A 13,633-nucleotide genomic window follows, 5' to 3' on the forward strand; every position below is an offset into this window, starting at 1 on the left:
TAAATTACTCTCATATTTTAATTACGGTGAAATTTCATCAATATAATAATTCTAGTTTCAAATTTCGCAGGTCATTTGTCGAACTTTGAAATATCATCAGATTAAAATTATAAGACATAAATTAGGTTTTATTATTATTTAATTTTAAAATATTTTTATTTCCATAAAATAGTAGGGACTTATATTTTTATTATTATTATTTGAATATAAATATGTCTGCTAAAAAATATGATTCTGGATATACAAAACGCATGAAAAAAAGAAAAATAGAAGAATTTAATCAATTTCAAAAAGGTGCACTTGATAAATTTGTTATTAATATTAAAAATCAAAACTTAAAAAATAATATAATTGAAAATTTAAATGAAAAATTAATTGAATTAAAAGACAATACTATAGGACAAAAAGAAGTTTGTCTTAATTTAAACGAAGAAGATAATACTAATTCAAAAGAAAATAAATCAATAGATCTCAAAAATAAATATTTTAATAATACTGATGAAACTATTATTCAAAATATATATGACCCAGTACAATGGAAAAATATAAATACAAATTTAATAGATTTATTAGTTGAAAAAGGTCCAATTAGAGAAATCTATAAATATTTCCCAAATGATGAAAATTGTAGACATTTTTCTACAATTCATTATATCCGAAGATTATCAAATGGAGAAAAACATGACAGAAGATGGTTAATATATTCAAAAGAATTAGATAAAGTATTTTGCTTTTGTTGTAAATTATTTAGTCAAAAAATAATTACAATTCAATTAGCAAATGAAGGATGTCGAGATTGGAAAAATCTTAGTGTCAAGCTTAAAAGTCATGAAACAAGCAGTGAACATATTATAAATATGAATACTTGGTTTGATATTGAAATGAGATTACTTAAAAATAAAACCATCGATCAAAATTTACAAGAAAAGATAAACAAAGAAAAAGAACATTGGAAAAATGTATTAATAAGAATTATTACTGTAATTAAAAATCTTGCAAAAAATAATTTAGCATTTCATGGTGCAAATGAGAAGATTTATCAAGATAACAATGGAAATTTTTTAGGTTTAATTGAAATGATTGCAGAATTTGATCCTGTAATGCAAGAACACCTCAAACGTATTCAAAATGGTGAAATTTATAATCATTATCTTGGTCATAATATACAAAACGAGTTAATAAATATATTAGGAATAGAAATAAAAAATATTATAATTAAAAAAATAAAGGAAACAAAATATTTTTCTGTTATACTTGATTGTACTCCAGATATAAGTCATCAAGAACAAATGTCTCTTATATTAAGATGTGTAGATATTTCAACAAGTCCAATCAAAATAGAAGAATATTTTATAGAATTTTTAAAAGTAGATGATATATCAGGAAAAGGACTTTTTGATATGTTTATCACTATATTAAAAAAAATTAAACTTGATGTAAATGACATAAGAGGACAAGGATATGATAATGGATCTAATATGAAGGGTAAACAACAAGGTGTACAAAAAAGACTGCTAGATATAAATTCTAGAGCTTTTTATACACCATGTGGTTGTCATAGTCTTAATTTAGTACTATGTGATATGGCTAATTCTTGTCCTAGTGCTATAACATTTTTTGGTGTTATACAACGTATTTACTCATTATTTTCCTCTTCTACCAAAAGATGTAAAATCTTACAAGATCATGTTTCTAAATTAACTCTAAAAGCATTATCACAAACATATTGGAAAGTCGTCTTAAAAGTGTTAAAGCTATAAAATATCAAGCTCCACAAATAAGAGAAGCTTTATACAAACTTGCAGAGACTAGTGATGATCCTAAAACAAAAAGTGAAGCAATTTCTTTAACAACATATGAGATTGAAAATTTTGAATTTTTATTAGGTATGGTTATTTGGTATGATATATTATTCACAGTTAATACTGTTAGTAAATTTTTACAATATAAAGATATGAACATTGCTATTGCATTAGATCAATTAAAAAGTCTTATTTCTTTTTTGAATGAGTATAGAGAAAATGGATTTATATCTGCTATGATTTCTACTAAAGAAATTGCAAATAAAATGAATATAGAACTAAAATTTCATGAAAAACGTGTAATTAGAAAAAATAAACGATTTGATGAGAATGTAACTAATGAAGTAAAACTATCACCAGAAGAATCTTTTAAAATCAATTACTTTAATTATATTATTGATCATGTTATTTCTTCACTTCAAAGTAGGTTTGAACAATTTAAAATATACGAAGATAATTTTAATTTTTTATATGAGGTAGAGAAGTTAAAATTTCTTGATAATGATTTTTTAAAAGAAAAATGTTTGAATCTTGAAAACTTTTTAACACATGATATGTCACAAGATATTGATGATTTAGATTTATTTTTAGAATTGAAAGTTTTAAAAGAAATAATAAATCCAGAATTAAAAACAGCACTTGAAGTATTAAATCTTATAAAAAAATTAAATTCTTTTCCTAATGCATGGATAGCTTATAGAATATTACTGACCATACCTGTTAGTATAGCTTCAGCGGAAAGAAATTTTTCAAAATTAAAATTAATAAAGTCTTATTTACGTTCAACTGTCTCAAGAAAGATTAAATAATTTAGCAATGTTATCAATTGAAAAAAATTTATTATTAAAACTTGAATATGAAAATTTAATTAATAATTTTGCATCTCAAAAAGCTAGAAAATTTAATTTTATATAAAAAATTTATTTTTAAAATTAATATTTTAATTTATTTTAAAAAAATTTAAACCCACCATTGTCGGTCTCAAGTCCGAATAAAAAAGGGTGAGAGAAAATTTTTTAAAATAATAATAATCATTTAAAAAAAATTTCGCCTAGGGCCTCCAGGAGGCTTGAGCCGCCCCTGCTTAACAATTATCTTATTACGTCTACTACTACTAAACTTAAATTTCATATATTTTACTTTTACTCTACTTAACCTAAAGCTTTTAACTTCCAATGTTTCCCATCAAGATTTGAGCTTACACCCTAACCAAATAGTGTTGCTAAAAGAAAGAATGGACAATTAGTCAAATCAGCTCATACATTACTACTTTACAAGAGAGAGTTCTCCAGTTTTCACCATATGCTATTTTATAATTCACATGCCTTTTTTGCTTTCTAGTTCTCCACGGTCAGATCCCTATAACCATTCTTTTCCCTTGTGATGACTTAAACTATCCTACACCACATGTTTTCTTGTACTTGGTTTTATCCATTTTCTATCCTCATGTAGGAAATTTTTTCTTGGATCTATTGAGTGTATCTACTCTCGTATACAAAATGGTGATCATTATTACTCTTCTGAGCTATGGTAGAAGGCCAAGCTTTAAGCATGCTACAACTCTTCCTCAGGACTTAATACTTGGCTTGCACCATCATTGGCCTCAACTGTCAAGTCCTGCTAATTTGAACTCTCCCATTGCTCTTTGAAGTGGGGAATTGAGTGCATCTGTATAAGCTTGTTTTATATATATATATATATATTTGAATCAACTTGACGGAATTGTTACAGAGCTAATGTATATAGATAAGTGGGCTACGTGTAAATGTACAAATAAAAGGGATATAAATATAAAATGATAGTAGGAAGATATTATAAAAATAGCGGGAACTTCCTGAGGATTGACCCTATTAATTTTTCCCCATTATCAATAATAAAGATGGCAGATTCTGGATGATCTTCCCTCTGATCGTATCCCTCTTGGAAAAGGTTGGTTTAAAAGGACAAACTATTCCTGTTACCCTTCTATGATGGTTGATAAATCTGAGCTTTATGCTTTAGGCAGACCTAACAAACGTTCACTATATGCATTTGAAGCTCATTTATCCTTGTATCATCTAAAAACTTATATGTGTGGTTTGTTTTTGTTATGGAAACAGGGATCATATGGTACTGGTTTGATTGTGTCTTCCAAGCTGCCAAGGTTCTCTGATATTTACACCCTAACAATAGCCAGTGCTGATCCAAATTCCATCTCTGCAAATAAGCCAGTTGTTCTATCGAAGAGTGTCACAAACTGGTATGTTTTGGACAAAGTTTATTAAAGAATAAATTGAAATGAATGATCTGTTTTTTGTTGGCTTAAGTTAGATTTTGTGAAATACAATAATTATTTGAATCTACTTATGATTATCCTACACCTTCTTGAACAACTCCAGAATCGTATAACTGCGTCTGATTTAATCAGACAGCATCAGTTGTAGCTTTATGCTAATAGCTGGACGGGAAAAGAGAAAAATTGAAATTTTACATAAATTTGATTGAGTCAATCATTAAAGTTTGAACAAAATTATAAATAATACCTAAAAAAGTTGAATGTGTTGTTAAAAGAACAGTAATTACTTGTTAGCCAGCATGTTTCGTTTGTTTTCATTTTCTAGCCTTCCCTTAAGTGGAAATAAATGCGTCTGGTACTAATCACTGGGAAGAACCAATTGCCCTTGTCAATTTGTTACAGTTTACTTTTACTGCAAATCGATCCTACTCTGCTTTTTAACTTTGTTTCTTGCTTTACTTCTTTTTTTGTTATCAGGTTTACCAAGGACGGTCTTCTTATTGAAGGTCTTTTCTGGAGCAATATTACGAAACTGATTGTCGATTACATCGACGATCAGAAGAGCAAGTGATTCTCTATAGCAACTTGAGATAATTTCAAGTACTAGCTGATAATTACTAGCCTGTGTCTTGAAATTGGCAGATTTTTATTCTCTTCTTCTGAAGATGGAAGAGCCTTACTTGGTGTCTGGGTCAAAAATCCATATATCGCAGTTACAATTTTGATCGATATAGGATGCAACTAATTGGAAGGAGAAACATGATAAGTACCAAGCATTTCAAAATCTCTGAACAATGCACTGTATCAAGAACTTGTACATTGAGATAATACCAAGTAAAGGAAGACAAAAGCCAACTTAAGTCTCCTTCAACACCTCTTCTTGATCTTTGAAGAAACAAGTGGCATATATTTAGAGAGTTGATGATCATCAAGAAGGCAACATTATAGGATTACTCGCAGCCGGCATCTCATGGTCATGCTTAATTCCCTCGTATGTCGTCATGATCATATAATTGGAATCATCGTAAGCCTTCTCGGTATACTTGCGCACATTGCACTTCGGAGATATGCATGCATTTGTAGTAACTTCTTCTACAACAACATCTATATTTAGTGAGTTATATTGTATCAGTTGGAATTGAACTTTTATCATAAAGTTGGAAGAACATGGAAAATTATTGACACAGTTAGTAACATTATTTTACAACTAAAATAGTATCGTAGGTGCTAGGAAAATTTATAATCAAGCAAACACAAATTAAAATAGTTTATAAGTTAATTACCTTGGATAATTATTGCCCTAGCTTCATCATTTTTTGTCCATATTTTCTCCATTGATAGCCATCTCCAGAGGTTTGAATCACTGAATGAGGATCTGTTGAATCTTCTCCAACACTAATTTGGTCTGCGTTCTTCCTGAAATACTGAAGAGTTGGTTAACTTGATAAAATAATAACAAAAAATACTATTAATTATTATACAAGATAGATAATCTATTTGGAAAGTTGGAAGAAAGTGATAATAAAATTATTACTATGTGATAAGTGGCGGAAATAAATCCTTCTTGAAACTCCGTATTAATGAGAGCTTTATGCACCAAACTATGTTTTATAAATTTTGATTTGGAAAATTTTAGACTTTCTGATTTAGTTGTTCTCTAATATGAATTGTGTCCATCCCTATTCATACCTTTTCCTTATACAGGATGAATATAAAAAATTTAGAGAACAAATTAAGGTCATATTTATTTAAGAGGACGGAAATAAAAAGATTTTTATGGTGGAAAATTTTGTCCTGTTTTACCTAGTAAAAAAGGATGAATTATTTTTCCTAGATATTTTTTTTTCTTTTTTTTCTTTCCTTCCTCTTGCCTTTCCCTACACATGTTTTTTTCCACTTAATTTGAATTAGTTACATTTTTTTCCACTTAAGTAAAATATAAATAAAACATTTATTACAATTTTGATTAAAATTGTTGATCAATTTTAATTAAAATTATTAGATGACTATATAAGTAATTTTTTTGCCACATAGATAGAAATTTGCTTTCCAAATCTTGAATTTGAACTAAAAAACAATCAACAATTTTATTCAAAATTATCATTATAATTCAAAGGATGACTATCTATTCATATTTTTAAACTAATCAAACAATTCAAAAATAATTATATAATAGCTATAGACCATATATATAGCCATTTTGGGTTACCTAAATTTGTTACATTTTTTTATTTACATTCATTTCCTCTATTTTCAATAACTAGTTTGCTCATAGATTTATCAAACATTTACACCCACATATTATTGCTTTATTAAAATTTATATGTTATATTTTGCAATATTTTTTTTAAATTTATAATTCACGTAATAATTTTAGACAGAATATTAGATTCACATTAATTAAGTTGGTAACTTGGTCGGATATTTGGTTTAATTTTTTTTTAGGATGATAAATTTCAGTGTGTTTGGGAGATATTTAAGTTTGTTTATTTTTTCCTATTTATTTCGTAAAATAGATGAATTATATTCCTTTCTTTTTTATAATTTTTTATAATTATAAATCGGATGGAAAACTCTGTCTTTCCCTCCCTTCTATAAACCCAAAGCAGTGTGACCTTGCACACAACTTGCCACGTGCAGTGTGACCTGGCGCGGTCATCTACCATGGCCCCACACATGAGGTCGCCTAGCCAACAAGTGAGAACCTTGTGCACGATGAATTATCTATTTTTTTTCTTCTGATTTTTTTTTCTTTTCTCTATCCTTTACTATTTTTTTTTCTTTCCCACCTTTTATTTTTAGTAATTCAGTATTCAATTATTTGAATCGATTAATTTTAAAAATGATTGATCCAATCCTATAAAAAAATTTTATCGATCACTAGAGTAAATCAGGAAGCACAAATAACTGATCACTCCATATTTAGCATTCTAGTATTGTCTTCCCATTAGAGGAAGTTAATTTATAATGCATCGTAGTTAAAAATTTTCTATCGATTATTAAAATAAATCAGGAAGTGTGAACGGCTCATCGCTCCACGATAACCAATTCCTTCCCCATGTCGTTCCATATTTCAAAGTAAATTAGCAAGGCCTTAGACCATCTCCAACCCACATCACCAAATTTGATGTCATTTTCACACCAAAATGGTGTAATTTCAACACCAAACACTATTTCAACTCCAACCCACTCACACCATTTTACACCAAAAAGGAATATTCTTTAGAATATTCTATTTATTATATATTTGTAAATTAATTAAATAATGTATAAATATAATTATAATTAAAATATATTAAATATATTATAAATAAAATTTATAATAAATTAAATCATTATAAATATGCATAATAAAATTAAAATATGGTGTTATATACATTTAATTTATATTTATAATAAATAATTAATATTACTATAAATAATGAGAAAAAAATAATAATTATAAATTTATTTTTATTTATAATATTTAATAATATATATTATTTTATATTTATTTTTATATTTATATTTAATTATATAATATAATAACAAAAAATAAATAAATAAATGACATCATCTACATCACCAAATTTGGTGGTGCACTGTAGCATCATCAAATTTGATGATGTACTTTGGGGTATTGATTGAAGAGAAATGGTGTAATCTTTACATTAAATTTGGATTTTTGGATGTGGATTGGAGTTAGCTCTTAGGTAAATATTGTAGTCATAGTAAAAAATTAACATTAAACTGCAGTAGGTGCATACGTACCTTCTCTTGCAATGATTAAGCACGTTGCGATACTTCGGTACCATCCTGCTCGGAACTCTGCAGGCTCGAGCGGTAGATTTAACGACCTGATCAGCGTTGCTACGGCGATCGGTATCGATCGGACGATCATCGGGCAAATGCATCTGCACAGAAGACGCCGGAATAATCCTACAGGAGGAGGACAATTCCTTGGGGATGGGGTTTACCTCTAGCAGCGAACCACTACTCCACGAGTACTGCAGATTGCCTGTCTCTCTGCTATTCTCGTCGGCGCCGACGACGAAGGCCTGCTCCTGCGACCCCGACGAGAGTCGTCGCTTCGGAGGCCGAGGCTTCGGGTGGCTGTGCTCGCCTTTGTACACGATCTCAGAGATCTGCCCGTCGAACGATCGCTCGACTATCTTCTTGACAGGGCATGTGGGTTGCGAGCATTTGTAGTAGCTTCTCGGGTACTCGCTCCCTTTCACTGCCTTTTGCCCGTACTTTCTCCAGTTGTAGCCGTCGCAGGACGGCCGATCTTGCCTCGTCGGCTGTTGATTTCTCGCGTCGAGTTCTTGGCTCAGTTCATGTTGCAAGGATGAGTGGTAGCTTTGTTTTCCCTGCTCAGTACAGAAAAAAGGAATTAAAATCAATGGCACGTTAATTTGAATGAAAACTCAAGACGATCGAACACTGACCGGATTTGACAGGAGGAGAGAAGCAGTGGCCTGTGAAACCGATCTCGCTGTGGGCTTGAGCAGTACTGTATTTGTTCTTGTTTCCTTCGTTTCCGGCGTATCGTCCTGCAAGAAAGAAGATCATGTAGCTAAGCTTCACAACTGATCATCGATCGACGTCGTCGAAAATTCTCAACTCACCATCAGTACTGCGACGGCTTTAGCTGCAGAGTCATTCGACGCGGACCCAAATCTGGCAGTACTCTTCGGATCGATGGCAAGGGGTGGAAGAGAACTCATGGCCAGGAGGTCGGGGAAGAACCTAAAGCTGCGAGAAGGCCTCGACGCCACTGGCTTCGAAATCTGGACAGGACTGTTCGCATCTTGCATTTCTGCAGCATCAGTCGTCTGCCTTAACTCAAATATTATCGGGCTGGCGAACAGATCAATATCACAACCTACGAACATATGAAAAATTAACAAGAAGAAGTAGCTAGAGAGCAGTTATCGATCGGCGATCGAGCACCGGAGCAACTTTTTTTCTCAGAAATTAATATTAATGTTTGCGAGGTTGATTAAGAGGAGGAGTAGTAGCTAGTAGTGAGGGGGGGGGGAATTGAAGGAGAAGGTGCGGGAACGTGGTTGGCAGAGATGAGGGAAGGAGGGCAAAAGGCATGGACTGACTGAACAGTGGTGGCAGAGGGAAACAGTAGTACAGAGAAAGAGTCAAAGAGACACAGAAGAATCTACAGTAGTAGTTATTTAAACTTGAATTCACATTCCGTTGTAAAAAGGTAAAATCCATCCTGGATTTATGCTCGATTATCTATAAAAAAAAAATAAATCAAAAAATTATAATTGATCATTAGTTGCAAAAAGAACATTTTACCTTGAAGCAATATCTATAACGAGGTAATGTCCTCCTTCGTCGTGGTCAACTCTGCCTCGGGAGCCATTGAACTTACATTCATTTAAAATAAAAAGGTGAAATCCGCTACTCTAACGATCTCACACGATCGACTTTATGATCATCTGTGAAAAATTAAATCGAGAAGGTGTAGTTGGCGCATGTGGAGATGATATTTGCCTCAACTTTATTAAGATTCTATCCTTATCTATTATAATAATTCTGTTCCGTAGTAATCAACTCAATTATACCTCATTAAACTTACATTCATGATTCATCGTGATCTTGCCAATAAAAAATTAAGCTTAATTTTTTAAAGGTATCGATTTAAAGGAATCGATCTCTAGGGCTAGGTAGGTAGAAGTTAATTATTTTTAACTCATAACATAAATATGAATATAAAATTAAGGTGTTAAAATCCCGAAGAGATTTTTTCCCTTTTTATTCTATTAAAAAAGAAATGCTAATTTTATTCAATGGTGCTTAACAAATCGATCCTTAATTTTAACTGTCTAATATGATTATAATTTACGATTCAGAATCATAGTTCATCACGATTTGTCGATGATTAAATATTATTATATAAAAAATATTAAAATTATAAATTAATAAAAAAAATTTATACTCAGTTAAGTTGCCTAAATGTCTCTTTAGAATATAGAATCAAAATTCATGCAATTCTCTTACCTAACTTTTTACTCTTTTACCTTAAGAAGTGATGTTTCTATTCACTTATATTTCTCGTTTTCATAATATTTGTTTCTTCGGTATCAAATTCTTCGACTTTATTATCTAAAAGTTACATTTATTGGATTTTTTCTGGTTCAATTATTGAGTAATACTTGAGCTTTTAATGAGTTGGGAAATAAAGTTGATTGTCGTTCATCCACTATGTTACTACCAATACTGAACGTTTGTTCCATAGACCCATAGCAACTATTGATACTGGACAAGTTAAAATTTCTTTGACGATCATGGATAAGACAAGAAAGGTTTGAGCCTTCTATGACCACCACTTTAGGATATCGAAATTCCTATTTCATTAAAATCAAAAGAAGTCGTAAAATAATTTTAAGTTCTTCCTATGTGAAACTTGTGGAACCTTATGGACGTTTCATCTATTTTTTTAATAAAAAGTATGCTTTTGTAAGTTTTAAATTACTATTACTAGTATTTTATTTTTTAAAAAATAGGATTAGGAGAAAAGAATCTTTAAATGGAATTAAAGCGTCATGATATAAAACTAACATTTCTAGTAAAACTTTTAATTTATATCTAGGGTCTAAAGCAAATATAACTAAATAAATTTTAAGAATAAGAATTTTTTTTTCATTTTGCGTTCATTGCTAATACATAAGAAGATAAAAATTCATTGTACTATTTTCATTTAAAACTGATACTACATTATAAAAAATCATTAAAATTAAATGAAAAATAGAATAATAAAAATCAAAAAATTATTTAGTTGCATCATTAAATATTTTTAAAATTTCACAAATACTATTACAAATATCCCATTGGTATGAAAATAAATATATTTTAGTACTATTAATAATTTATGTAAAAAATATACATAATAATTCTCTATATAATGAATTTTTAAGTACACCACGTACAAATTTTTTAGGTCTCATTCTATTAGTTTTACAAAATCTATCCCATTATTTCATTATAAATAAATGCGACCATAAATAATAAATAACAGTTCTAATTGGTTTAATATGATTTTCTAAAATTTTTAATTCATCTTGAATACATAAATTTAAAGCATGACATACACAATGAATATGAAAAAAATAAACTACTAATAATAGGTTGACATAAATTTTAGTTCATTAATACTAGCAGTATTAGAATTAGCATCATTAAATGATATTGAAAATATTTTATGAGTTAATTCATATTCTTCTAAAATTAAATATAATAATTGTGAGATGTGTGAGTATTATGAGATGCATCAAAAACTCTATAAACTAACAATTTTTTTTTTTATATTTCAAGAGTTATCTAATCAATGACAAGCCATACATATATAAGAATATATTTACCAATGATCACTCCAAATATTAGAACATAAAGAAATTTTATTATTTAATTTACTGAATTCTTCAATTGAAATTTTTAAGATTTAAGAACACATTTAATAGATGGATTAAGAGATTTTTTTTATAAAAATCTTTAAAGAGTGCATTTAGATTCAAAATTAAATCAAAAGAAGTTTTACGGAAATACATCTAGTTAATTATTCTCTAATTGATTATTGAAATATAAAAATAAATCAGAAGAAGTACTTCCACTAGTGAAAATCTAAATAATTGTGCTTGAGAACAATCGATTTCATGTTCCGTCGAGTGCTTCATTTTTACGTGTCATTTCAACGATCCATAGCCATCATCAGCTTGAAATTTATAGAATGCATTGCAATGTTTACTTTTACATGCAATTCTCTTGAAGAAATAGTAACATTCTGAAAATATTTAGTAAAAATAAAAGATTTTAAAGGAAAAGCATCCCGAACTTTAGAAGCAATTGTATCGATAGTTCCTTGAATTTTGGGTGTCAGAAGTTGCTTAGTCTCATTATCGGTGGATTGAATGTTGAGTTCCTCATTCGGATTTACTAATTTTTTGCCCCTCCAAGATCAAGATGGTGAAGCTCCTAGACCTCCTTCCATTGTAGTTGGAAGTGGAAATCCAAAGTGTGTAGAATTGGAGTTAAAGTGTATATTGGCTGTCGTAGATTGTTGAATTAAGAATGAAGTAGAGAAGATGTGTGAGGAAACAATGAAATGAACTCTCTATTTATAGAGTTTGGAGAGTAACGGATACTAAATTATAACCATTGATCAAAAAATGATTAAACGATTTCAACCATTGAAAAAAATATAAAAAACTCTGAACGACTAAAACCGTTGGTCCAACGGCCAAAATCGCCATCCAAGGTCACAAAAAAAAATCCGAACCAATGGGTTGAACAGGCAATTAACCGCCGGTTCGATGATTTTTAATGGCCCGGTTACGGTTCCAATGCAACAACTGGGTTAACGGGTACTCGACTCGGACCTTGCTCGGGATTAGGTCTACGCCTCTAAGGCCCCACTAGGCCTTGACCATTCTACCCACACAACTACAACAATGATCTATACTTTGAAGAATCCTTGTCGAGCAGGCTCTCTTCGACCTCAACATCTGACATTCCGTAATGCGATACCAACCCTAGCAAGGCAACACACGCTGAAGGTGACATCTGTCTAACGACTCAACAATGTCAACAGTACGACCCAATGGTTGTCACCCTTGGCACCTTACCTTCATCCATGTGACCTATCTATGGGTGGCGCTTCACTAGTGCGGTCGCCTACGTAGCTAGCCTAGCTAGGGCACACGTGGTAGCCTAGCTATGTGGTCATTTCCTTTCATCAACTATATAAGACTCGACGAAGGTAGATGAAAGGATGATTATCTTCTCGGAAAGCTATTCTTATCCCTTTAGCTCTCTCTCGTTCTCTCGCGTACACATCAGCTTCTTTCCTTCTACTCGTAGCTGACTTGACCATCAAAAGGGTCTTGCCGGCCTCCACTGACATGCTTTGATTACCAAGCCATTGAGTTCCGATCGATCGGAGGCAGACGCAGCCGCGGTCCTGACAAAAAAGGGAGAGGACCAACCCGAGCATGAGGATCCCAAGCGCGAGGAAGGACTTCATCATCATTAGTATATGTAAATGATAACGTGAGATTCTTTGATTACGCACATAATCTAAGAATTGTTTGAAAGTTTGCAATCATTCATGTATTAAAATAATTGATATTATTCCATCAGGATCTGATGACCATGGCAGCTAACAACGAAGACCGTTAGGTGTGTGCAACAAGACATATATAATATAATTAAATTTTCTTATAATTAAGACAGTTTAGCATAATCCAAGAAAAAGTTCTTGGTTCCATATATCAGAGAATAATTATATATATATTTTTTATCACTACATATAAATTTATTAATCAAATTAAAATATATATATATCCTATCGAATTTAATTATTATAAATAAGATTCTTTTTTTATTAGATGTATATGTATTATCATTCACTAATTAACAGAGGTGTCACGTGTCAATAATGCAAAATTTAAATCTTATAATTCTATATATATATATATCCAATTAATTAGGTTATTTAAACTTGAGTTGTCAGATATAATCTTAATTTATTATTACATGTGATGCATACAACAAATTAAGA

At 30.5% G+C, this 13,633-nt stretch overlaps 2 protein-coding genes across 2 annotated transcripts; one reads left to right on the forward strand and one right to left on the reverse strand.

The window, feature by feature from the left end:
* Positions 1-669: 669 nt before the first annotated feature.
* LOC141817882 (uncharacterized) lies at positions 670-3,451 on the forward strand. Its single transcript, XM_074705502.1, has 4 exons — positions 670-694; positions 787-1,499; positions 1,862-1,988; positions 3,255-3,451. Exons 1-4 carry the CDS (start codon positions 670-672, stop codon positions 3,449-3,451), a joined length of 1,062 nt encoding a protein of 353 aa, XP_074561603.1.
* Positions 3,452-4,694: 1,243 nt separating this feature from the next.
* Positions 4,695-8,945, reverse strand: LOC141817885 (putative WRKY transcription factor 4). Its single transcript, XM_074705504.1, has 6 exons — positions 8,685-8,945; positions 8,505-8,609; positions 8,034-8,426; positions 7,828-7,970; positions 5,361-5,493; positions 4,695-5,169 (listed from the first exon to the last, which is right to left on the reverse strand). Exons 1-5 carry the CDS (start codon positions 8,871-8,873, stop codon positions 5,370-5,372), a joined length of 954 nt encoding a protein of 317 aa, XP_074561605.1. The 5' UTR covers positions 8,874-8,945; the 3' UTR covers positions 4,695-5,169; positions 5,361-5,369.
* Between the last annotated feature and the right edge of the window lie 4,688 nt (positions 8,946-13,633).

The sequence above is a fragment of the Curcuma longa genome, unplaced genomic scaffold, assembly GCF_044706935.1.
Source record: "Curcuma longa cultivar G26 ecotype Majalengka, Jawa Barat unplaced genomic scaffold, ITB_CL_G26_1.1 contig_22386, whole genome shotgun sequence".
Lineage (NCBI taxonomy): Eukaryota > Viridiplantae > Streptophyta > Magnoliopsida > Zingiberales > Zingiberaceae > Curcuma > Curcuma longa.

What these genes read in the sequence shown, in the direction of transcription:
- LOC141817882 (XM_074705502.1), top strand. Translation starts at nt 670, where the DNA reads ATGGAGAAAAACATGACAGAAGATG. An exon ending in GAAAAACATGACAGAAGATG is followed by an intron (nt 695 to 786) that starts GTTAATATATTC and finishes TAGCAAATGAAG; the next exon opens with GATGTCGAGATTGGAAAAAT. An exon ending in TGCATTAGATCAATTAAAAA is followed by an intron (nt 1,989 to 3,254) that starts GTCTTATTTCTT and finishes ATCCTCATGTAG; the next exon opens with GAAATTTTTTCTTGGATCTA.
- LOC141817885 (XM_074705504.1), bottom strand. Translation starts at nt 8,873, where the DNA reads ATGCAAGATGCGAACAGTCCTGTCCAGATTTCGAAGCCAGTGGCGTCG. An exon ending in AAGCCGTCGCAGTACTGATG is followed by an intron (nt 8,610 to 8,684) that starts GTGAGTTGAGAA and finishes TCTTTCTTGCAG; the next exon opens with GACGATACGCCGGAAACGAA. An exon ending in GTAGTGGTTCGCTGCTAGAG is followed by an intron (nt 7,971 to 8,033) that starts GTAAACCCCATC and finishes TCTTCTGTGCAG; the next exon opens with ATGCATTTGCCCGATGATCG.